This window comes from Podarcis raffonei, chromosome Z, assembly GCF_027172205.1.
Source record: "Podarcis raffonei isolate rPodRaf1 chromosome Z, rPodRaf1.pri, whole genome shotgun sequence".
Taxonomy (NCBI): Eukaryota; Metazoa; Chordata; class Lepidosauria; order Squamata; family Lacertidae; genus Podarcis; species Podarcis raffonei.
The window spans coordinates 1,279,177-1,304,855 of NC_070621.1; the positions used below are offsets into that span (position 1 = coordinate 1,279,177).

A 25,679-nucleotide genomic window follows, 5' to 3' on the forward strand; every position below is an offset into this window, starting at 1 on the left:
GGTCCCAGCGCCTGCCAACCTAGCAGTTCGAAAGCACCCCCGGGGGCAAGTAGATAAATAGGGACCGCTTACTAGCAGGAAGGTAAACGGCGTTTCCGTGTGCTGCGCTGGCTTGCCAGATGCAGCTTGTCACTCTGGCCACGTGACCCGAAAGTGTCTTCGGACAGCGCTGGCCCCCGGCCTCTTAAGCGAGATGGGCGCGCAACCCCAGAGTCAGACACGACTGACCCGCACGGACAGGGGTACCTTTACCTTCACCTAACATTCATAAATATGATTGCTCTTATTGTAAGCCTAACTTTCTCTATCTGATGGGGCCTGTATTCAAAGAGAGAGGCATTTCCTGAAACAACAGCAAATAAAGCAAACCAAATAATACCCAACTTGTTTAATTGTACAGATGAAAAACTGAAGTTTCAAAGCACACTTCAGAGTTGTGTGTGTGTGTGTGTGTGTGTGTGTGTGTGTGTGTGTGTGTGTGTTCTGTGTCTCAGGGCAGAGAGTAGTTGGGAGTTAATGGTAGAACTTTACTCGTTTCCATAGTGCAACCTGCAATACATCCCAAAGACTGCAGAACATAAGCTAACTTGTTTTCTCTTGGATAAACTGTACAAGTATGAAATTTTTGCATAAGTATACATTATCCCTACCTCTGCTTTTGTACAGCATAGCAAAACAGCCTTCAGTGTGTATATATTTGTAAGAGCAATTGTCCAGGGAGCCATCAATTAACAAGAAATGAGTTGCAGATATTTATTTGACATGTTATTAGCTGTGCAGGACCGATCAAAGCGCATTCCAATTGCTGATGCTGACAGACAGACTGAAGCAGTCCCCTTGCCTCTAAACAAATCCTTGAACAACTCTGCCCTCCTAGACTCTGTGGGAAAAATCTGGCACCTGAACCAAATTATCAAAAAACGCTGACCTGCATCATGTCATTAAAAACTGCATCTCAAGTTGACATTTAGATCTTCGCTGTGGTATGTTCATCTCTTCAGAGCTGAATTATATACATCTTGGGCAAAATCTGTCAGATTTGGTTGGAACTTTCAGTCAAAAACTTGGATACATTTGAAAGGAATGCCCGATAGGCAACAACTACTAATAGATCCCTCATGCCTTTGCAACGCAATATTATTTATCAAACTGACTTTCTACCATGCTTTGAGCAGCATGCATACAAGTGTTTGACCAGCAGTGACTGCTGTCTGTAATTTTTCACAATGCTTTCCAACAAAGTGTATTATGCAGTAAAACGAGTTTGTAGACAGCTGCAAATCCACCAGTGTCCTGCAAGGCAAGTACCACAAACCAAGTCCTTGTCAGGGATTCTAGAGAAGAAAAATGATCAAATTTGGTACCAGGACTCTTGGGTATTGAAGAAAAGGATGCTGCAGATCAAGTGGGTGTCATGCTAGCACAGCAACTTCCATCCACCAGAAATGCCTTCCTCAGGCCAAGCTGACCTCTCAATTCCAAGCTCAAGAAATGATGAGCCAGGATTGGAGAGCAATGACAAGTCATCCCATTGGTCCTACACAACAGGAACTAGCTGCCTGTGCCATACAGCTCCACAGCACACTGTTTCTACAGATGCCAGTGCTCAGAGATTGCCGGCCTCCTTCTCACAACCTGAATCCCTCTGACTCCCATGTGCCTCCAACTATGCTGGGTCTATTCCATTCCATTCACTACTGGTCCTGAATGGGGTAACTGTGCCCCCGGAGGACCAGGTGCGCAACCTAGGAGTCATTCTGGACTCACAGCTGTCCATGGAGGTGCAGGTCAATTCTGTGTCCAGGGCAGCTGTCTACCAGCTCCATCTGATACACAGGCTGAGACCCTACCTGCCTGCCCACTGTCTTGCCAAAGTGGTGCATGCTCTGGTTATCTCCCGCTTGGACTACTGCCGCTTGGACTACTGTGCTCTACATGGGGCTACCTTTGAAGGTGACCTGGAAACTACAACTAATCCAGAATGCGGCAGCTAGACTGGTGACTGGGAGCGGCTGCCGAGACTACATAACACCGGTCTTGAAAGACCTACATTGGCTCCCAGAATGTTTCCAAGCATAATTCAAAGTGTTGGTGCTGACATAGGCGCCGACTCCATGGAGCTTGAGGGGGCCCGAGCCCCCTCAAAAATTCGTTTGGGGGGGCTCCGCCCCCCCAATAATCTCCGGCGCCCCTCCAGCAGAGCGCCATCGCCGCCCCTCCCCCAGCCCAAAATGCACAGGGGGGGCGGGCTGCATGCCTCCTGCCCTCCCTCCCGAGCAAAAGCTCCACCCAATTTCCTTTGGAGCTGATTAATAGGCGCAGCACGCTCTCCCCTATTCGCTCACGAGGAGGCGGCGCCACTTTATTTGCATATTCATGAGCTTATTTATTATTCATGAGCTTTCCCGGGCCCCCCCAATATTTTTTATAAGTCCGCGTCGCTGGGTGCTGACCTTTAAAGCCCTAAATGGCCTCGGCCCAGTATACCTGAAAGAGCGTCTCCACCCCCATTGTGCAGCCCGGACACTGAGGTCCAGCACTGAGGGCCTTCTGGCGGTTCCCTCCCTGCGAGAAGCCAAGTTACAGGGAACCAGGCAGAGGGCCTTCTTGGTAGTGGCACCCGCCCTGTGGAACGCCCTCCCACCAGATGTCAAAGAGAAGAACAACTACCAGACTTTTAAAAGACATCTGAAGGCAGCCCTGTTTAGGGAAGCTTTTAATGCTTGATGCACTATTTTATTTTAATATTTTGTTGGAAGCCGCCCAGACTGGCTGGGGAAACCCAGCCAGGTGGGCAGGGTATAAATAATAAATTATTACTATTACTATTGCTATTATTATTATTACTACTACTACTACTACTGTCATGGACCAATTTATCTGCATGCTGCTCTGGTAAATTCCACTAGCACTACCTAGATCTTTGTGTAAGCACTCTCTCGATTCAGTTTAGACTCCTTCCCTGCGAAACCTGGCAGCATCCCAGCAACTTAACCCATCACCTGTCCACAAGCTTTCCTAATGCCCGAGTGAAAAATAATAGGAAGCTGTAGACATTAAACTGCTTTGGAAATATATGCAGAAAAAGTAGGGTGTAAATTATTTAACTCAAAATAAGACACACATTGCGCTTGTTCTTTTCATAGTTCAAAAATCATCATTCTGCAATGCCTTGAAGTGTCAGGTTCCAGCCTAACTCCCACTCTGTGCAGTGGAACCTTGGCCAAACAAGGACAATGTCAGGGAACGCAGGTGAAGCCAGAGAAGGAAGGAAAATGCTTCAGAAAATACACAGGGAACCAGAGAAGAAAGTGCTAATTATCCCAGTGTATCATCTTTCCTCATTTTTGTCTTCACAGCCCAGCTAATATAGTATTCACAACTTAACATCTGGCTCCCTGGTAAGCTTGGCACAGGGAGATCTGCAGTTGCCTCTGGACATCTTATACAGTAGGGATGATAATTGACCATCTCAATTCCCCTGTCATTCTGAGGGTTTTGATTTCACTTCTCCTTGATTCTAACATATGTGGACATAATGTTCTGAATATATCTAGTACCATATGGGAGACTCTTCCCCTCCACCTTCACTCAAGCCTTATTTTGTATAGAGCGCTACAACACCCAAAGGCATTACTGATTATCTTCACTTTGTTTGGTTTGGCATTCTTTGCTCTTTCCTCACTATACGTTTACCAGCTCACACAGAACAGCTCTGGTGTAATCTCATCTTATGGCTAATCTAGCAATGAAGCTGCATGGAGTCCAAATACTGGTTTAGAGCCAGAATAGAGTCTCATGCCTTCTTCCAAGGAAAGAAAAGTATGGAAGAAGCACATCTCCTCAACTCTACACTGACACAGAAAGGGGATCATTTCAGTACAAAAGAAAAAGATTATGCTCCCTCCATCAAAAGCATACAAATCTTAAAGATAACTCTCTATTGCCATTCTGCAACACACACACACACACACACACACACACACACACCCCATCCAAAAAAGGAGGAGTTAAATACAATAGTGGGAGATCATAGATTGCTTCAAGGGCCTCTAACCACACACCACTTTTCTCAAGTTACACCAGAAAACAATAATCTTTTCCATTCCCAGATAATCATCAAAGGTCTGGAGAAATTCTTACCTTCAAAAGGTCTATTTCTTTAATGCAATCTTGTCTAGCCTTGGCATCCATCATTTCAAATATCTTCAAAAGGAAAGAGAGTTACATGTTGAAAGTCAAGCAAAAAATATGGATGTTCCCACATGTTTAAGATTCTAGATCATCCCTAAATTATCTTATCTCCTGGGCAACCACGACCTTTCTAAAGCTCCCTGATTTCTTGGGGTTCTTAAGAATGAAAAAGACCTGCAAACAAAGCAGAAACTGAAGCACTAGCATTTAGCACATAAATACAACTGGATAAAGTATTATTAAGTTTGTTGTTTTCTCATCAATTTGTTGACCTTAATAAACACAAACAAGCAAACAAACCACACAAACCAAAGTAATTACATTATACTGTATAAATAAATGTGTATCTTAAGAATACGCTGAAAAGTGCCAGGGAAATGAGTACAAATAATGATCTTTTTGGGTTACACAATTAGACTCTCCTTTTCTATTGATAAAATAAATTGCCTTCTTTTGCATATTCCTCTGCACTAATTAAAAGCAAAGAGGCTTAGATATTCATCCTAATAATCAGAGGGCTATTCACTATTTTATATGAGAGTAGCTTGGGTATACTAAAGAGATACCCAAAATAGGCCCATGTAAAATCAAAATCCAGCCTACAGCATATGGTAGAAGGGAGTCAAAAATATTAAAGATTGTAACATTTTATACAACAAACAAGGGTAGGCTTCTGGTTCATGGCCAACTCCACAAATGGATATCTATAAGTAGCTGCTGTCTGATCCATCCACAGGTAAAAACAGTTCCAAGAAGCAAAGAGGTACATGACTTGCCCATTTGTGCCACCAAGAGGCACATTCATCCAATCTTACTTGGGTATTCCGATGCTCACCTGTACTTTCTTTAATGCCACTGGTTTTCTGTCCAGAAGGCAAGTAGCCTTGTAGACTTCACTGAATTGTCCTCGTCCAATTTTCTTCTCTATCTGAAAGTCTGCTAAGGTGCAGCGATAAGGGTATGAAGTCAGATGCCTCTGTTTGAGGAGAAAAAGAGGATAGTGGGTTAAATGAAAACATATATTCCTACTACCATAATGCTATACTAAATCAGAAGGCAACTGAAGCAGAGCTCTTCCACTAGATCAAACCTCTCCCAGCAAAAGTATTTCAGAGCCACCTATATCAGGCTGACCTGTGAAAGGAAGATAAGATGCCTATAAAGGTGAGCTATAGTGCTATATGCTTGTAAGAGTGGTTTGTGCCATTATTTCTGGGAGGGACCATAGACAAATGGTAAAGCATTCTGCAAACAGGGTTTCAGGTCAACTCTATGGAGAGCTGCAAGCTAGAGCATACAGTGCTGGGTTAGATCAAAGATAGCTCCCTCCAGAAGTTGCTGGATTACAACTCCCTAACCATTGGCCATGCTCACTGGGACTGATAGGAGTGGGAGTCCAATATCTGGAGGGAACCACTTTGGCTACCCCAGAGCTAGGTGGATCAACCTACCAACCAAGACAGTTTCAAACGTTGCCTCCACAGAATCTTTCAGTGGCTATTTATTTATTTATTTAGCTGTAAGTCAGGAAATGTTGTTGTTAACCTTGCTTTTCAGTTCCAAAAATGGCTCCTAGAGCAATTTACAAAGGACTTTTTTTAAAAAAAAGTAAAACAATAAAAACAAGCAAAATGGTAAATAAGAATGAAAACAGCAAAGCAACAACATATGAAAAACATATGAAAAACAGAGATTAAGAACTAGTCAGAAGCTGTAAGAAACAGAGTGACTGAACTCTGTACTGCTGTACAAAACTTATGATTTACTAATGTCTACTTTAAACCCCCCCCTGAAAAAACAACTGCCCCACATCCTCTCAAATGTATTCAGATCCTTCACTATTCAATATCCTGAGGGATTTTGGAGTTGAGAGCTTTTAACTGTAAATGGCACCAACTTTGTCATGGTGTTTCCTGCTATGAAAACAAAGGTTTCCCCAAAGCAAAGGGTACAATGGCTTGGTAACATTTTTACAGTATAGTAGGAGATACAAGATCCACATTCCACTTCACAAGATGCACCATTTTTAGCAGAATTTACTGAACCAATCAGTATTCAACACTGTTTTGGAAAGCGCTTGCCTCAACTGTTGTGCGGGCTTCAGGAAGGATGCCTGAGATTCCAGCGCTGGCATGAATCAGTAACTGGACAATAGGAACTACTGCAGAGATGGAAAGGTCCTGCAAAGCTCAATGATTCTGAACTGTGCTTTCAAAGCTGGGTGCAGGCTTAGAAGCCGGAACAGTAGTAGGGATAACTACATCCCGTGTAGCTAAGCCAGAATCTGGTATGTCAGATGAAGCTCAAAACATCACAGCTTTTTTTGACAACAAACATGAGGAGCAGTAACTTCTACACAGAACTTTACTGGCTTGAACTTTATATGCACTATGCAATTCTATCACCATACAACCCCACAACCCACTCCAACATATAGTCCAGTAAACAGAGGATGCAACAAGGTATCATAATTATGCATAAAAGGCTTGAAATACGCAATAAGTAATGATAACATTCTCATGCACATCAGTACATTAAAGGAATGCCAAGAGCAGTTCTCTGCTGCCTTCTGCACCTGAAAAAACAAAACAGCGGAGCAGAGCAGCATAGTTCCCTGCAGACAAGTTCTCACTCCTTGCAATATGGCTCAGCCACAGAAGTCTCCTCACCAAGCCCCATTAATGCTGGGAAACGACCGGACACCTCAGCTGATAGACTCTGGCATCCGCCAAGGCTACAGCTGCACATTTACATATGCAATGACCTAGATTTGCATTTGCTATCACAACCTATCAGACCTAATTAAAGCAATGGAGCCAAAGAGAGGATGTAAAATTATAGCATGAACAAAAGGAGCATATCCAGGTCAGACCAAAACATGCCAAAACTTCCGTATTTATTAGAGCAGGCCATTTTCCCGCCATGTTTAGACAGTTATTAGTAAAATATTGTGTCCACAGCAGACACGCTTACAGTCTAAATGGGGGGTGGGAGTGGTAAAAAGGAAGAGAAATGCTAGGCCACAAAATCAACCCACTGCTTGTCATCCAAACCGTCTTGAGTCATGGGCTGCTCTTCTAAATTTTCTCCTGCGGCCAAAAAAAGGATACCTAACAGCAGACAGAAGGCACCGTGTAGGGATGAGAGGCAGTAACTTGTTTTGGCTGAGCACACCTCAGCTGACATAAAGAGCTGTAACTCCACTCTCCACTGGAAGCCACCAGTGGGCCAAAGAAGAAGACAGACCTCTCCTCTCTGTCTCTGGCGGGAGAGAAAAGAAGGGGGCTTGGAGGAAGCTCACCCTTTGGCACAATGGTCTCTGAGCCCAAGTCTTTCTGCCCTCCGACCATCAACCCATGTGGGAGTTAAGGGCAGCTGCCTCCCTGTATCAAGTAAAACACAGAGATACTTAACTAACTGACCAATCACATCGGTTCTGCCCCCCTAACAAAATTCCTGTCCCCTCAACAAAGTCCTGCCCCCCCAACAAAAATCCTGGCTACCCCCATGGTGAAGGGATCCCCCCCAAAATGCTTTCCCCCCTTTCTTCTATGAAGTTGAACCTCCCTGAATATTTCACAAGGTCCCAATGCATCATTTATTTAGTTCCAAATTCACCATAAATTTGATCCAATATCAGTTACTCTAAAGTCTGATAAAAATAAAAGGGTGTTCACCAATATGAGGATGATACCCAGCTCTACCCCTCATTTACACTGGAACCTGTGACGGTGGTGAAGGTCCTGTGTGAGTGTCTGGATGCAGCTGGAAGATGCATGGAGGTTAACAAATTTAGGTTGAATCCCGACAAGACAGAAATACTGTTTCTGGGGGACGGGGGTGGGCAGTGGGGGTGGGGGACTCCTGGTCCTGAACGGGGTAACTGTGCCCCTGAAGGACCAGATGTGCAGCCTGGGAGTCATCCATGAAGGCACAGGTCATTTCTGTGTCCAGGGCAGCTGTCTACCAGCTCCATCTGCTACGTGTAAGAGACCCTTCCTGACCGCAGACTGTCTTGCTGAAGTGGTGCATGCTCTGGTTATCTCTCGCTTAGACTACTGCCATGCGCTCTACATGGAGCTACCTTTGAAGGTGACCCGGAAACTACAACTAATCCAGAATGCGGCAGCCAGACTGGTGACTGGAAGTGGCCGCTGAAACCATGTAACATAGTCCTAAAGGATCTACGTTGGCTCCCAGGACATTTCTGAGCATAATTCAAAGTGTTGATGTGGACCTTTAAAGCCCTAAACCAGGGGTTGGCAACGTTTTTTGAGGCTGGTCTGGTCCACTCCCCGGCAGACCTCTCAGTGGGCCAGAGCGTGCATGCCCGTCCGTGCGCTCAAGCTATTTCCAGCACACTTCCGGGACAAGGGAGCACACGTGCGTATGCTATTACCAGTGCTCTTCCAACCCAGAAGTTGGTCCCCGTGGCGAGAAAAAAAATAGTGCTGAAAAAACCACACGGAATCTGCACGCTGATCCACAGAACAGCCGTGGCCTGGTTCCAGGAAGCTGATGGGCTGGAACCGACCCATGGGCCGTAGGTTGCCAACCTCTGCCCTAAACAGCCTCAGCTCAGTATACCTGAAGGAATGTCTCCACCTGTTGTCCAGTCCAGACATGGAGGCCCATATCCAAGAGCCTTCTGGTAGTTCCCTCACTGCGAGAAGTGAGTTACAGGGAACCAGGCAGTTGGCCTTCTTGGCAGCAGTGGCGCTCTCCCTGTGGAACACTCTCCCATCAGATGCCCAGGAAATAAAGAACCATACAACTAATAGGAGACATCTGAAGGCAGCCCTGTATCGGGAAGTTTTTAATGTTTGATGTTTTATTGTGTTTTTAGTATCCTGTTGGGAGCCGCCCAGAGTGGCTGGGGCAACCAGTCAGATGGGCAGCTTAATAATACGGAAACAGTATGTTGGTACACAATTGAAAGTTGGCAAAAATACTTCATTGTGTCACTGTGGTATATGTTTATGTGCCAGTACTGGGAAGGCGGAAATACCTATTTTTAAAACTAAGGCAAGAGGCTGAATGTCTGCCTGAGCAGAACACACCACAGTACAGAGCCAATTAAAGGCATCTGTAAGGTGCACCTGACCTGCCTTGTCAGCCTCATAACATGCTTCCAGCCTACACCATCTGCACTGACGCCGCATGGGAATTGGTGAAGCCATGATGTAGCATGGTGTTACCACACTGAATATTGCAATGCATTTTCATCTTGGAGAAAAGTGTATGGGCAGAAAGCATTTATTGGGCACCATGAGTGTTGTCTACTCAACAACTTTGCTCACAACATGAGGTCTGCAGCTAAAAAAATAAAAAATGCAATTGCACAAAATAAAGCCACAGCTGCTATCCATGAACGCAACAATATTTCTCAACTGATTGGGAAGCATGAATAGAGCAAGTATCATACCATTAAACCTCCTCAGGGACAGTCCAGTTGCTCCACAAGAGAGAGCACACAAATAGATATGAGAACAAGCAGATATAAACACACATTAACACTGCAAATTCTGGCAGAATACATGCCTTGCCTGCAAAGGTTTCTAGGTTTAATCCATGGCATCTCCAGCTAAAAAAAAATCTGCAAAGAAGACTGAAAACACTCTTCTCAAAATCAAATTCATTGGATTCAAATGATAGATTGGGAAAGTCTATGGAAGAATGACATGAAATTTACGGCCTGTGTTTTACTTAAAGAGAATTATATGAAAATATTATACAGATGGTACCTAATTCTGGTTAAATTAGCAAAAATGTATAAAACAAAAGATAATAAGTGTTGGATATGTAAAGCAGCAGAGGGCACTTTTTACCACATGTGGTGGCAATGTAAGGTTATTTTAAAAAAGGGAAATGATATATAATGAATTGAAAAAAATGTTCAAAATAACCTTCGTTAAAAAACCATAAGCATTTTTATTAGGTATCACAGGATTGGACATACCGAAAAAATACAAGACTTTGTTTATGTATGCAACAACGGCCGCTTGGATATTATTAGCACAACGCTGGAAAGAAGAGGAAGTCCCCACTAAAGAAGACTGGCAAACTAAGTTAATGGAATACGCGGAAATGGCTAAATTAACCGGGAGAATTAGAAACCAAGAAGACAATAAATTTAAAAAGGAATGGGGAATGTTTATTGCATATATACAAAAGCAATGCATACAAGTTAATACATTAGCAGGATTTTTTCAAAAAATGCTTGTAATATTATAGATAAGGTATAAAATTGGAAAGTAAAATGAGGTAAAGAATTTATGGACATGCATGAACAACATAGAACAAGGAAACTGAGGCAAGGGTGAAGTCAGGGGATTCAACGCGCCCCAAGCTTCTGGGTGCCGGCAAGCTCTCCGCTAGCTGTGGGAGAGCTGCGCGACTTTGCGGAGCGCTGCGCAAAGCCCAAAGCTTGGGGCGTGCTGAGCTCAGCGCGCCCCAAGCTTCTGGGTGCCGGCAAGCTCTCCGCTAGCCGTGGGAGAGCCGCGTGACTTTCCCACGGCTAGCGGAGTGCTGCGCAAAGCCCGAAGCTAGCGGCTAGCGGCTAGCTTCCTGAAGCCTGGAGAGCGAGAGGGGTCGGTACGCACCGACCCCCCTCGCTCTCCAAGCTTCAGCGAAAGCCTGCATTTGCCCCACAGGACGCACACACATTTCCCCTTCATTTTTGGAGGGGAAAAAGTGCGTCCTATAGGGCGAAAAATATGTGATGTTTTGTTGTTGTAAAAATTATAAAAAAGGGGGGAAAGAAAATGCTCTTCTCTGCTGAAAACCCTGGAGGACTGCTGCCAGTCAGAGTAGAGAGATGGGCATATCACCTGTCCTGGAATAAGACAGTTCCACATGTATCAAAACTGAACAAAGGAACCCACAATGTCTTAAGTTAACATGAACACTGTGAAACAGAAAACCAAGCTGTGGAGTTCCCTTGATGTTTTATCGTGTTTTTAATATTCTGTTGGGAGCTGCCCAAAGTCGCTAGGGAAACCCAGCCAGGTAGGTGGGGTATAAACTACTTATTATTACTACTACTACTACTACTACTAGGGACACGGGTGGCGCTGTGGGTTAAACCACAGAGCCTAGGACTTGCTGATCAGAAGGTCGGCGGTTCGAATCCCCGCAACGGGGTGAGCTCCTGTTGCTCGGTCCCTGCTCCTGCCAACCCAGCCATTCGAAAGCACGTCAAAGTGCAAGTAGATAAATCGATACCGCTCTGGCAGGAAGGTATACGGCATTTCCGTGCGCTGCTCTGGTTCGCCAGAAGCGGCTTAGTCATGCTGGCCACATGACCCAGAAGCTGTACGCCGGCTCCCTCAGCCAGTAAAGCGAGATAAGCGCCGCAACCCCAGAGTCAGCCACGACTGGACCTAATGGTCAGGAGTCCCTTTACCTTTACCTATTATTATTACTATTATTATTATTTCAGGAGCCATTTTTATTTAAGTCTCACTTAAGGCAACACTAACTAAAATTAATTTGTTGCATTAGCTTCAAGCACTAAGAAATGGCTTGATAAAAGTATCAAACCAAATTAGTAGGCAGCAAGAATAATAGAATGCAGATTTTAAACATTTCCCCCATTAGAAATGCCAACGAATTTTGAGTTATTGCCACCTTTAGCTAAGAAAATTCTCTCCATTCCAACCTACACCAATGCAGTGTGGGTCTGACAACAAACTGGCAGCAATTCTAGTTATATATTCACTTACTCTAATTAGAAAACTTCTAAATAGAAAGTTCTATTGTGAGTCATAAGGAAAAGGTTAACTATAACACTAAATATAAATACTGCAGACGAGCAGCAAGGGATGATTCTAAACCACCTCTTCAAGTCTTCCGGGACGTGTATGCAGCAAATTGTGGCACATAACCAATTTATCTGCCAATGTTGCAATTTTATTCCCTTTCCCAAAAGTGGTTCCCCAACTCTGTATATGAAAGCCCACAAAACAACTAATGCTCCCACTTTTGCATAATCATTTAGAACGCAAGAAGTCTATGTGCTTGTGATGTATGTTTGTGGACAATGTGACAGTTAATGTGAAAGGCATGTTTTGCGTTTCAGAACAAAAACCAGAGTTGCAATGGATCACAAAAGTTACGTCCAGTTGTACCTTGGTTCTCGAACAGCCTAGTTCATGAACAACTTAGAACCTGAACATCGCAAACCCGGAAGTGAGCGTTCCAGTTCTCAATATATATATTCTTAAGTTGAACGTGTCCTGAGCTTCCATTTTTAGTGTTGCACTTCCGTTTTGAGAGAGAGAGAGAGAGAGAGAGAGAGAGATTGAAAGATTGTGCTGATTGGGGTGGTGGGGAGAAGCATTTTAGGGGTAGTTTTTCAACAGCCTGGAATGGATTAATCCGTTTTGCATTACTTTCTATTGGAAAGTGCACCTTGGTTTTGGAATGTTTTGGTTTTGGAACGGACTTCTGGAACGGATTAAGTTTGAGAACCAAGGTACCACTGTATAGTACCTGAATTCTCTAAACCAGCCTTCCCCAACCTCGTACCCTCCAGATAATATTGGACTTCAACTCTCACGGCCCTGCACCCCGTCTCTGCTGGTTGGGGCGGATGGGGGTTGCAGTCCAAAAACATCCAGAGGGCACCAGGTTGGAGCAGCTTGCCTTAGGCGTTCTCAAAACTCACCCATCTTTTTTGTTGTTGTTATGAATTTTGACCTTAAGAAAGTTATTGTTCTACAGCTTATCAGAATGTTATAGATGAAATCCAGTACAAATGCAATCGAGATACAAATACAAAAGTAAGCAAGCCCAATAATTTCAAATAGCCATACTTGGTCATAGTTTGTTTAGTTCTAGGAATTTATAGTGCACTGTTCAGTGTGCAGTCCCAGGGTGGGGAATCTCTGGAGGAAGGTTAGATAATAGTTTTATCCTACACTGATTAACCATTTTGCTAAAATTTTACAGTAAAATATCCTTAATCACCAGTCATAAGATCTAATCAAAACATGGACAGAAGATGAAAAACAGATGACCTAATCCTGGCACTGACCTAAACCAGTCATTGGGAGACCAAAATACCCTCTGATAAGGAAGACATCCCATGCTTCTGGCTATGTAACTGTTCTGATAAACAGTGGTGCCATTTAAAAGGATTATCATCTGACTTTTCAGGAACCCCATACTTATGAAGGCTATTCCTAAGACATTTTCTCTCTGCTGAGTATAAAATAACCCTATTTGTTTTTTGAAAAGTTCTCTCCACAGTCTCCCCAAAAGGACGATCTTTTAAAATAACTTAAATCCATTTTGTGATCTGAGTGGTGCTAAAATATTTTAATGTCTACCAAGACAATCACATTTTGAAGTACAACAATGATTGCATAATTGATATATTCTTATACATCTTGAGCTAGTTTGCTAAAATGACTCTTATTTCCTCCCTCTGGAACACCCTTCCATCGGATGTCAGGGAAATACAGAACTACACAACATTTAGAAGACACCTGAAGGCAACCCTGTATTGAGAAGTTTTTAATGTTTAATATTTTATTATGTTTTTATATGTGCTGGGAGCCATCCAGAGTAGCTGGGGCAATCCAGCCAGATGGGTAGAGTATAAATAATAATAAAATTATTATTGTTATTGTTTTATTGTTATGGTTATTATTATTCCAGGAGAAAAAAATGGGACAATTATTTCTGGTATCTTCTCTCCTTACTGCCCATTGAGACAAATGACACAAAATACCTGACATATCAATCAGACCAACTCCATTTTCTCAATCAACAATCTTCTCTAAAAAAAATAAAAATCAGCTCCTGTTAACGTCAATTCAATAATGTGTAGTGATTCAGTTAACAATAATAGCTGTCATTTCACTCTTAATCTCTACAATATAAAGTATTAGGATTATAGTCAACAATACAAAAACAAACTGTCAGAAACCCAGTCTGCCAAAATCTGTTAAGCTTTATCAAATCACAAATCGATCCACATTTAATAATGTAGCAGTAAACTACTGCAATCAATATGCACAAAAATGTATTCAAGAAGCTCAGTAAATCTAGAACAAGATCAGAAATAAGTAAGAAAAATCACTGAAAAACTGAAAGAAAAAAAAGAGCTCATCAGACACTGTCCGTCAAACATCCATGGAAGGCAATTCCACAGATTCCGGAGATTATCCGCTCCATTGCCTAATTCTTAGTGCAGCCAAGTATGTTTCTTAAAATCCAATTGAAAGCGGCTTCTCAATACCTTAAACAGGAGCTCTGATCAATACATTATCCTCTTTAATAATAGCCTCCAAGAGACTCAAGAGCTGCTACCACATCATCCCCACCTTCAGTCTTTTCTCTTGTAGTTCCAGTTCTTTAAGCCTCTCTGCAGGACAAGCTTCCAAACCCTTAATCATCTTCACTGGTCTCCCTCCTCCATCTCCAGTCTTGAGTCCAAGAGTATAGACACAACTTTAACAGAGGCTGGAAGTGGCCAAAAATGCACTTAAAAATGACCACTTCTGACAATGATGCAGAATCCTGTCAGGCCCACAGGAGAAGACAGTATTAGCCACTAATTACATTTAACTATGTCATTAGAAATTCCAACATGTGCTCTAAGAAGCCATGAATGTATCTGCTGCGTAAGAACACTTCCTAATCTTGTTCATGGAATAATTACATGGGCTCCATCCTGCCAAATGAGACTGTAATTAACCCTAATTGCTTAAAATGTAACTTGGCTAATTCAAGGAGATCAATTACTATTAAATGACTTAATATGACAAATTACTGCAGTAGGGGAGGGGGGAGCGTTCCACACAGGCTATTTCAACGCAGCACTGAGCACCATGTGTTCACAAGCAATTCATTGTTTTTTTCTAGATCTCATTGTTGTACTTCGCTTTTGCTCTCTTAATGAATTAGCTCAGCAATGAATGGCAGGACTCACAATCCAAATGTTACTGCTTTTCCAGGAAGAGCCTTGCCGGATTCATAATTCTGCAGTATTGATGGGCAACAGCAACCCAATGCACAAGGAAAGCTAGCATTGCTTCTTCACAGTAGACCTCTTCAATATGCATAATCATACGCAATATGCAATACTACACTTAAGAAATGTGACATGGCCATAGAGAGATTGAACATTTATTACAACATCATCATTCCGGGCAGCTTCCAACAAAATATTAGAACACAAAAAACCCCTCAAACATTAAAGACATCCCTGTACAGGGCTGCCTTCAGATGTCTTCTAAAAGTCAGATAGTTGTTTATTTCCTTGACATCTGATGAGATGAGAGGGCCTTCCACAAGGCGGCCACCACTACCGAGAAGGCCCTCTGCCTGGTGCCCTGTAACTTCACTACTTACAGGGAGGGAACCGCCAGAAGGCCCTCGGCACTAGACCTCAATGTCCGGGCTAAACGATGGGGGTGGAGACGCTCCTTCAGGTCTACTGGGCCGAGGCCATTTAGGGCTTTAAAGGTCAGCACCAACACTTTGTATTGTGCTCAGAACCGTACTGGGAGCCGATCTAGGTCCTTCAGGACCGGTGTTATATGGTCTCGGCAGCCACTCCCAGTCATGAGTCTGGCAGCTGCATTTTGGATTACAGTCAAACCTCAGTTGTCAAACGTAATCCGTTCTGGAAGACTGTTCGACTTCCAAAACGTTTGACAACCAAGGCGCAACTTCCCATTGGTTGCAATAGCTTCTTGCACTCAAGCGGAAGCCGCTTTGGATGTTCAGGTTCCGAAAAACACTTGAAAACCGGAGCATTTACTCCTGGGTTTTCAACATTAGGGAGCCAAAATGTACAATAATGGAGGCATTCATTCGGGAACCGAGGTTTAACTGTAGTTGTAATTTCTGAGTCACATTCAAAGGTAGCCCCACGTAGAGCGCATGGCAGTAGTCCATCATAGCAATCCTGTGAGGCAGGTATGCTGGCAGGGACTAGCCCTTTTGTGTCTGGACGGGGGTTTTAAACATGGGTTTCCCCAATCCAAGACCAACAAGCTTGTTTTCTCCTGCTCTGGAGGGCAGGACTTGAACCAATGCCTTCAAGTTACAAGAAAGGAGATTCCGACTAAACATCAGGAAGAATTTTCTGACAGAAGAGTTGTTCCATAGGGGAACAGATTTCCTCAGGAGACGTGGCCTCTCCTTCACTGGAAGTTTTTAACCAGAGGTTGGGTGGCCACCTGTCCTGGATGCTTTCGCTGAGATTCCTGCATTGCAGGCGGTTGGACTGGGTGACCCAGTTTTGTGATTCTAACCACTACACTACAGTGACTCCACAGTCACATAAAGAAAAAGATTAGCTGGTATGATGTGGGAGGAACACTTGCTTCAAGCATTCTGGTCAGGAACGTCCCTGTTTTTCCACAAATAGATTTTGTAATGCTAATGGCATCCTAAATTTTGATAATAATTATTGATTTTAAGAGTTGTTAAATATTTGAAGCAGAGGACCATGAGAAAGAAAACGGCTGCTTACTTGTGCATCATGCTGGTATTCCTGGCTTGCCACTTTGCAGAGCGGGCTGTTCTGGTCCCCCAGATGATGAGGATGACTGTGTTGTCCTTCCATAGTAACATTCCAGACTTTGCCTTTAAGCTCTGTGGAACCAAGAACACACCTGTGTCAAAGCAAAAGGCACCTACATGGCTGAACTCAAGCAGATTATCAGGAAGAACCAGTAAATGTCACTATTCTCTGGTGATATACATACAATTTCACATTTGAACAGTTCTTCCCTGTCCCCCCATCACAGGAAATTATCTGACCAGTATCACAAGCTCTACATCCCACAAGGACCATATTCTTGATAAAGAAGCTAGTAGAAACGTCTGCCTCTTCCTCTCTCACTGCCATTCTCTCCCTTTTGTCCTTCACTGCTTATAGCTGCTGCTAGCACCCAGGCCCCATGTTTCCTGGGATCCTCTGTGTGCGCACAGCCACGCAGGTGTGCAGTAAAATGGTACCTCGGGATGCGAACAGGATCCGTTCCAGAGCCCCATTCGTATCCTGAACAGAACGTAAGATGCGACTGCACGTCTGTGTGTGCGCGGGTCGCGTTTCACCGCTTCCATTTTGACCATCTGCGCATGCACAAGCGGCGAAACCCGGAACTAATGTGCTCCGTTACTTCCGGGTTGCTGTGGGGCGCAACCCAAAAATACTTATCCTGAAGCGTATTTATCCCCAAAGGATATATGGGGACTGGGCCGCTTTTACCATCACAAGAGGGAAGGGAGACCCTAGAAAGATAAGTACCAGTTTGTCACATATTTTCACAGAATACTGACCCAGGACCTTCCACCTTGCCCACATAAGGACATGAGAGGTTGAGGGCACTCACTATATTCCAAGCACAGCAAGAGAGAAGCAAGGCATAGCAAGCATCTAATATTTCAATACAAACTTGCACATTCTTCTGAATGTCACAGAAGCAAAAGTTTGCCATTTTTAATTATTCCACAAAACCCTTATTTAAGTGCAACTGCTTATATATAATGGTTACAGCTGTCAACGAAGGCAAATGCAAATTCCTGTCTGAGGAGATAATGCAGAAAATGAAAGAACACCAAACATTACTTTTTTGACCATTAAAACAACCCCATGTGACAGTCTAAACATATGGAGATTAGGCTACAATGACTGGATCCTCTTCTATGGTTACATTCATGAAATATAATAGCAGATGTGGTCCATGTTATCCTCTTCTGGCTCAAAGAAGAAGAAAGTAATACTGCCAACTTTAGCTGTGAGCAAACCTGTGACAATTCTGTGGTACCAGAATGACGCAACCCAGACAGAGTTGTGTTATGACTGATGTTAAACATGAGTTGCTCACAGGTGCTTGTAATTGCAAGTCCTTCATAAAACTAACTTGCAACACGACACATTCTAGCTACAATGCTTATGTCAACTTGGATTCTTCCCACTTGCCACTACCCTGTCATGCACATGCCACTGCCAGGGGAACTTCATTGCACCATGAAGACACTTCCCCTTATCAGTCGGTGCAAAGATCCAACCATGACACTTCCAAAGTACACTGCCGAGGCAGCTGGAAGATATGACCCCAAATCCCAGAGAAGCATCTACAGCTTCCCAGCAGTGGGAAATATTCCCCAGGCTTCTGTAAATTCCTTTCTAGAAATAAAAGTCTCCAGAGGCAGTCAGGATCAAGAGGGAAGCAGCAGTAACATTAGGGACACTTAGTAATGCTCCCCAGGAACAAGTCTGTAAAGCACTGGCGTTAAATATTTGACTTCATACAGTGTATGAGAAAAGCTAACTAAAAGAAAGAATTAAAATTAATTGTGGGGTATCATTCTACAGCCCCATCCCTGGACTGTAGGCTTCAAAAACCATCTCTTCTCTGCTGCCTTTAGGCTTTGGTTTCAACATGGACTGCAAAAAATTGTGCCATTTGATTTTTCTTATAGTATTTTTAGCTTTATGCTGGTCACTTTTTGGATTATGGATTTGGATGTTTTATACTGTATAACGACGACGACGACGACGACAACGAGAGGGAGACATTCTAGAGGGAAAGAGCCATGTTAGCTGTTTGTAGCAAGAACCAAGTTTTGCGGCACTTTAAGGATAAACAGAACTGCAGTTTTTTAGGATAGCTGCCAAGTTGAGGTTCCACAGCCACAATAGTTTTGTTTGTTTTTAAAGCAGAGACTAGAGCACTAATACCATTTCTGAAGTTCCTCCAAAAAAAAATCCAAGCAGATTTGTGTTGATAAAACTCAAAGGCAGTCCAGAGTCCACAGCTGGGTGACTAGAGAGAAGACAATCAGAATGCCTGCTTGGAAAACACTACACACTGCAACTAGAGTGATGGCAAAAGTGGTTCTGTTAGACTACAAACCACCTGAAAGAGTCTCCTGGTACCGTTTTCCACAGATGAAATACAGGTGGTGAAGAAGGTCCTCTTCGCCATAGCTATCGCCACTTGGTAGGCTCAACGTTGAGCTCTAACCCGTGTTCGGTTCAGAACAAGTTTTTCACCCTGGCGCTCTAGTCAACTTTGCAATTGTTTCATTGCTCTCAGCTTCATGGAAAACTATGGGGCCATCTGCGCTCTATGCAACTGGAGAGGGCGCTTTGGAACCAGACGGTGATAGCCCTGGTTAACTCTGCATTCCAGGGAATCAGCTGAACGGACATCAACATGGGATAAAACATCCCCTACCACTCTCTGGAAACCATTTGGCTCTGTTAAGTGGCGGGGGTGGGCCATCCAAATCACCTCTACCTCCCTGCAGAGGGGAAGGTTTGTGGAGAAATCTAGCTGCTTTGTTGGATCTTATATTGGAGTGGATGAAATGAATGTTGTTTATAGCGGACAGATGAAGAATCGGAAGTCCCTTACCTTCTGAATTTTTTTTCTCTTTCTCTCTCAGCTAACCTCTTTTCTATTTCTTTATTTCTCTTTCATTTTCTTTATTCCTTTACTCCCCCTCCTTCTCTTTATGTTCTTATTGTATTTAGATCAAAAAAGGGAGAATATTTCATATTAAGTTTTGTATTTTTCTCTATCAGCACCAATAAAATTTATTCCGGGGGGGGGGGAATAAAAGGAGTGAAAAGGAACACAAAACCCACAGACAAGAAGCACAGAACTCCAGCCTACAAAGCATCAAGCTGCAACTTCTCCCCCTAGACAACAATATGAACAGCTATCAGTTTCACTAACTTCTTGTCTTACTCATTCACTAGAAATGACATCACATTTACAGGGTAGCATTTCTCAAAAAAACACTTCTGCTCCCCGTTTTAGAAACTGAGTCAATATGTAAAAGAGAATTTGGTAAACACTGCAATTGCTGGGAATGGGTAGGGGTAAAATCCGGTCCTGTTACAATTGTTTGGTTAAATCTGAAGTAAAGGGCTAGAGATTACCAGACAATGAATTAGTACCATGTGACTGAAATGCACAGCTCTGAAAGTACACAGGAGAAGGAAAGGAAGCAGGTGACTGGCTGAATTGAAGAAACTGAGAAATCAACAGCCATATCTAATTTGCAAGGATGTTTGTGGTATTTCTCAGTTCTTTGGAGGTGTCAGCATTTTATCACCATACACACTATTTTAGGTATTGCAGCAGTTTGTGGGTTTTCTGCGTACAACTAGACAGTCCTCCTTTGAAAAACACACTTCTCAAAGAGCACCATGAATGGGATTTCTGATATAGAACATTTCATAAAAGCTATACAAATTGCACAGGGATGTTTTAATATTTGTCAGAATTAACCCTTGGCTTTTTATTTGTGAACGGTATAAATTTCATACCCAAGTACAAGAATTAAAGTACAAGAATTCCAAATGGCACATTCCTGCTGTTCTAGTTTAAGGTGACTTCCTCACAGGCACTGAGCCATGAGTTATCCCAAACAGAAACAGGCTCCTTTCTGAAACTGTGAAGCTCAGTCTGTCAGAAACACACATGGAGAGCACACATGCTTCTGGTCGGCTCATGATTCTTTGGGTGCTGCAGGGAAGACAAGGTGCGCTTGCTTCCTATGAAAGATCAGAGACAGCCATTAGCAGCTCAGGACAGTACAGCTGCCACAAGTAATTCAGTTTGGCTACTTGTTTCAAAGCATCTTTGCTTGCAAAGCTTTGGAAGGAGTAACGACAAAATATCAGTTTTGAAAAGTGATATGTGTCAGCTCACATGATACCAACACTGATTCTTGCTGACACCCAAGGGACACACTGTCCTGCTCAAAACTAGCAGCTATTCTGGGATGCTGGGAAAACATGCTATAGGTAGATCAGAGCAAAACTCACGAGAGGCAAGGCAGCAAGCTGCAGGCAGATACCTGCTTCTGTTGGTGAAAAAACTACCCTACCCTCAGCCAGAGAATCAATAGACTGCACTATCTTTACTTTTAGAGTAGACACACTATAGAAAGCTGCCTTATACAGAGTCAGACCACTGGTCCACTACTGCCATTCATTAGATAAGTATTGTCTACACTGATCAGCAGTGACTGTTCCGGGATTCAGGATTGAGCCTTTTCCCAACCCTACCAGGGGTCTTTGGCATTCAAAGCAGATGTTTTACCACTGTAGAGATCTGGTTATAATCCACGTATCTAGATTATTTAGATTCATTCCAATCTGGGTTAAGGGCTGGCCATGCGACAAGTCACTTTGATGGATGACCTTTACAGTAAGCAGGACAAAGGGGAGTGTGACATTGCTCCTGCTCTTCGCTGCTTTTGATGATCATGGCATCCTCCTGGACCAGCTCTCTGGAATGGGAATTGGGGACCCCATGTTACAGTGGCCCCAGTCCTGTCAATAGGACTAGAGGGTAGCCTTGGGAGAGCGTAGCATCTGTTACCTGGCAATTACACTATGGGTTGTCACAGAACACTATTTTATCCTCAATGCTGTTTAGTATCTATAAGAAGCTGCTGGGAGCGTTCTTTGGGTGTTTGGGGGCAAAATTCCATCAGTATGCTATTAACACTCAACTCTATTCCTCCATAACATCTAAATCAGGAGAGATTGTGAAAGCCCTGGACCAGTTCCAGGACACATTGGTGGCCTGGAGGAGGGAAAACAAGCTGTGCTTGAAGCCTTTGGTAAAGTAGAATATATTTTGCTTTTAATTCAGGACGCTGGACGCAACTCAATGATTAAACTTTGTACATACAGCAAGGTGGGTCATTATGATTGCTAATAGGTTAGAAATAACTGCAGACTTGATTGCAAAGCCAGAGTATTTCCTTTGTTATTTCCAAGAAACTTAAAAAGAGACAGGCCAGAGCTATCATGTTGGTTACATGCTTTTTTAGACATACATCACTTCACGACATAGTAATTCAGTTTTACTAGCAAGCCGACGGTGAAACTAACCCCATCTCCAGGAGGAGTGCTGGGAGCATTCACATGACACACCTACACACTGCAGCCAACACACTAATGCAGGGATCGGCTGAGGTGTACCTCGCCTGGGATGGTTCACTCCAGCGGAGATCCCTCCATGGGCCGGATCACCTGTGCGCCTGTGATCTCTGGCGTCTGCGTCGACATGATTTCCAGTGCCTGCGTAGATGCAATTTCCGGCACTGTGGAAGCGAGTCCCCATGCTGCGCTGGTTTAGCGCAGCACGCGGGGACTTGCCAAGCGAGTGGCTCAGTTCGGGGGGTTGCTCGTGGGCCAGTTAAACGACCCCCGTGGGCCACTTGTGGCCTATGGGCCCTAGGTTGTCTACCCCTGCACTAATGTGTCGTGACACACAGTTTGGAAAGCTCTGAGATAGGTCCTGGGGAATTTTATCATAGAGTAGTAAGTGTAGCTTCTGAAAAGGCAGGCTGGTTAACAAGATAGTATGTTCTAATCGCCACTGCTAATAAATGCAAATGGTGCAAAGGGGAAAGCTTCCGGCACTATTCTTTAAGGGTGACATTTCCAGAAATTCTAAGGTGAAGCAGTTCTGGCTTAACTGACTGTCTAATTAAAAAAATATTATTTTTTTTAATATTACTCTTTTATTGAAAGAATTTCAGTCATAAAGAAAAAGAAAAAAGAGAAAAATAAGGAAATAGAGAAAATGTGTAGAAACAAATACAAAAATACAATGTATATACTCAAATACATTCTTATATAAATATATGTTATTATCCTAACATATATGTAGGTATTAATAGCCTACTACATTCTGTATAAACTCATTCCAAATGTCATATTTATCCAAGCAAAGTCTACAGCTATAAGCAGTCCATTCATAAGTTGCAAGTGTTGTCATATTGTCAACCCATTGATTAAAGGGCATTATATCTTTATTCTTCCAATTCATCAGTATCAGTCTCTTGGCCACCATAAGGGCGCATAGAACTTCCATACAATGGGTATATAATTAAAAAGAATATTCTTCGATGACAGTTTTAACTTTTTCTGTAGTCACACAGTCCAGCACTTTCTTCCAAAACTTAACAAGTAAAGAACATTGTACATATGTATATTTCAAAGAGGCACTGTCCTTGCTACACCTCCAACATAGCCCTTTTTATACAAACATAAAGGTAAAGGTAAAGGGACCCCTGACCATTAGGTCCAGTCGTGGCCGACTCTGGGGTTGTGGCGCTCATCTCGCTTTATTGGCCGAGGGAGCTGGCATACAGCTTCCGGGTCATGTGGCCAGCATGACTAAGCTTCTTCTGACTTCTTTCATTTGTAACTGCAAATAAAGCCTTTGATGACTGTTAAATCAAGTTGATGAGTGAAATGAATTATGGAGCAACTCAAAGGAAAGTTTTCTGCTTGCTATCATTGATGTAAGAGGGAAAGTGGGCCTATAAACCCTACTCAATACAGAGGCTGGATTTTTATGCTTGCATCTTCACACCCTACCAGACACATAAAAAAACATATATCCACCTGTTTGTACACCAGCAGTATTTGGCAGAAGCAACCCTGTTCAACGCTATGAAGAAAATTACAGGGGTTCTAAAGGTAAAGGTACCCCTGACCGTTAAGTCCAGTTGCGGACGACTCTGGGGTTGCACATTCATCTTGCTATATAGGCCAAGGGAGCTGGCATACAGCTTCTGGGTCATGTGGCCAGCATGACTAAGCCACTTCTGGCGAACCAGAGCAGCGCACGGAAATGCCATTTACCTTCCCGCTGGAGCAATACCTATTTATCTACTTGAACTTTTTGGTGTGCTTTCGAACTGCTAGGTGGGCAGGAGCAGGGACCAAGGAACAGGATCTCACCCTGTCGCGGGGATTCGAACCGCCAACCTTCCGATCGGCAAGCCCTAGGCTCTGTGGTTTAGACCACAGCGCCACCTGCGTCCCTATAGGGTTCTACTATGACACAATTAATAATGCAGCTCCCAACACTGTACAACCAGAAGTTAAATTGTATGGCCATAATCAGAACTGCTGAGCTGCACAACACAAAACTCAATCCACTAATTTAACCCCCATAATGGCTACAATTTTGCAGAAATACACCCAAAGGTACACCAACAAAGCATATCCAAGCAACATTACTCTATTACACTGCATCACAAGGCACCAATTTTGTTATACTGAGTCACACAAAACTGTAAGGGCTACTGGCACTAATGGATTTATGTATGAGTAACTCTGATGAGGACTGGCTCTTTCCTGTATTGAACTACTGTAACAAGTTCTGTGTGGAGCTTCCCTCAAGATTGCTCCAGAAGCTGCAATTGGTACAGAATGCTACCAGCGGGTTGCTGAATTAAGTACCTGTGCTGAGAGAACTACCATAAAGAAGGCTGATCGCAGAAGAATTGATGCTTTTGAATTATGGTGTTGGAGGAGACTCTTGAGAGTCCCATGGACTGCAAGAAGATCAAACCTATCCATTCTTAAGGAAATCAGAAGAGAAGAAGAAGAGTTTGGATTTGATATCCCGCTTTATCACTACCCAAAGGAGTCTCAAAGCGGCTAACATTCTCCTTTCCCTTCCTCCCCCACAACAAACACTCTGTGAGGTGAGTGGAGCTGAGAGACTTCAGAGAAGTGTGACTGGCCCAAGGTCACCCAGCAGCTGCATATGGAGGAGCGGGGAAGCGAACCTGGTTCACCAGATTACGAGTCCACCGCTCTTAACCACTACACCACGCTGGCAGCCCTGAGTGCTCACTGGAAGGACAGCTCCTGAAGCTGAGGCTCCAATACTTTGGCCACCTCATGAGAAGAGAAGACTCCCTGGAAAAGACCCTGATGTTGGGAAAGATGGAGGGCACAAGGAGAAGGGGACAACTGAGGACGAGATGGTTGGACAGTGTTCTCAAAGCTACCAGCATGAGTTTGACCAAACTGCGGGAGGCAGTGGAAGACAGGAGGGCCTGGCGTGCTCTGGTCCAGGGGGTCACGAAGAGGCGGACACGACTAAACAACTAAACAATAACAACAACAAAGCTGAGGGAACTACACTAGCTGCATAATAGCTATGAAAGTATATTCGAGTTCGTGTTACTTACATATAAAGCCTTGTACAACAACTTGGGATCAGGTTTCCTGAAGGACCACCAGCCCCTGTATGGTCCCATAACAACACTTTGGTCACCTGAGGAAATTTTACTCCTGGCACCATACAAAATATCATTTGGCAGCAATCCCAAAATGGGAATTTTCTACTATAGCTCCATGAAATGCCATTCCTTTGACCATAGGTCAATTATCTGACCATCATCAAATACTTGCTTCAGAGATCTTGCTAAGACATATTTTTGCACAGGCTTTCCTTGTTTTATAAAACTAATCCTGATGCCATTTTTATCTCTGGTTTACATGATACTGTTTTACTGCTTTTATGTTTGCACTGCTTATATACCATGTAAACATTTTTTACATATCAAGTAGTTTAGAAACATTTTAAAATAAATAAATAAAATCTCACAAGTCCATGCTCTTTGACATGTTCCATTGTCAGAATTATTATTAAGTGTCTTAGTGACACGGCACCAGGAATTTT

At 43.3% G+C, this 25,679-nt stretch overlaps 1 protein-coding gene across 2 annotated transcripts in view; it reads right to left on the bottom strand.

The window, feature by feature from the left end:
• The window catches only part of NEK6 (NIMA related kinase 6), a 93,613-nt gene that overhangs the window by 41,552 nt on the left and 26,382 nt on the right, over positions 1-25,679 (bottom strand). The window contains exons 2-4 of one of the 2 annotated variants that reach the window (XM_053373730.1): positions 16,685-16,806; positions 5,030-5,170; positions 4,144-4,206 (exon numbers count right to left, since the gene is read on the bottom strand). In XM_053373730.1, the coding sequence (XP_053229705.1) occupies positions 4,144-4,206; positions 5,030-5,170; positions 16,685-16,777 (297 nt within the window). In that variant the 5' untranslated portion in view covers positions 16,778-16,806. Of the gene's footprint in view, positions 1-4,143; positions 4,207-5,029; positions 5,171-14,525; positions 14,642-16,684; positions 16,807-25,679 lie in introns of those variants that run through there. The other variant, XM_053373731.1, reaches the window with a different exon arrangement.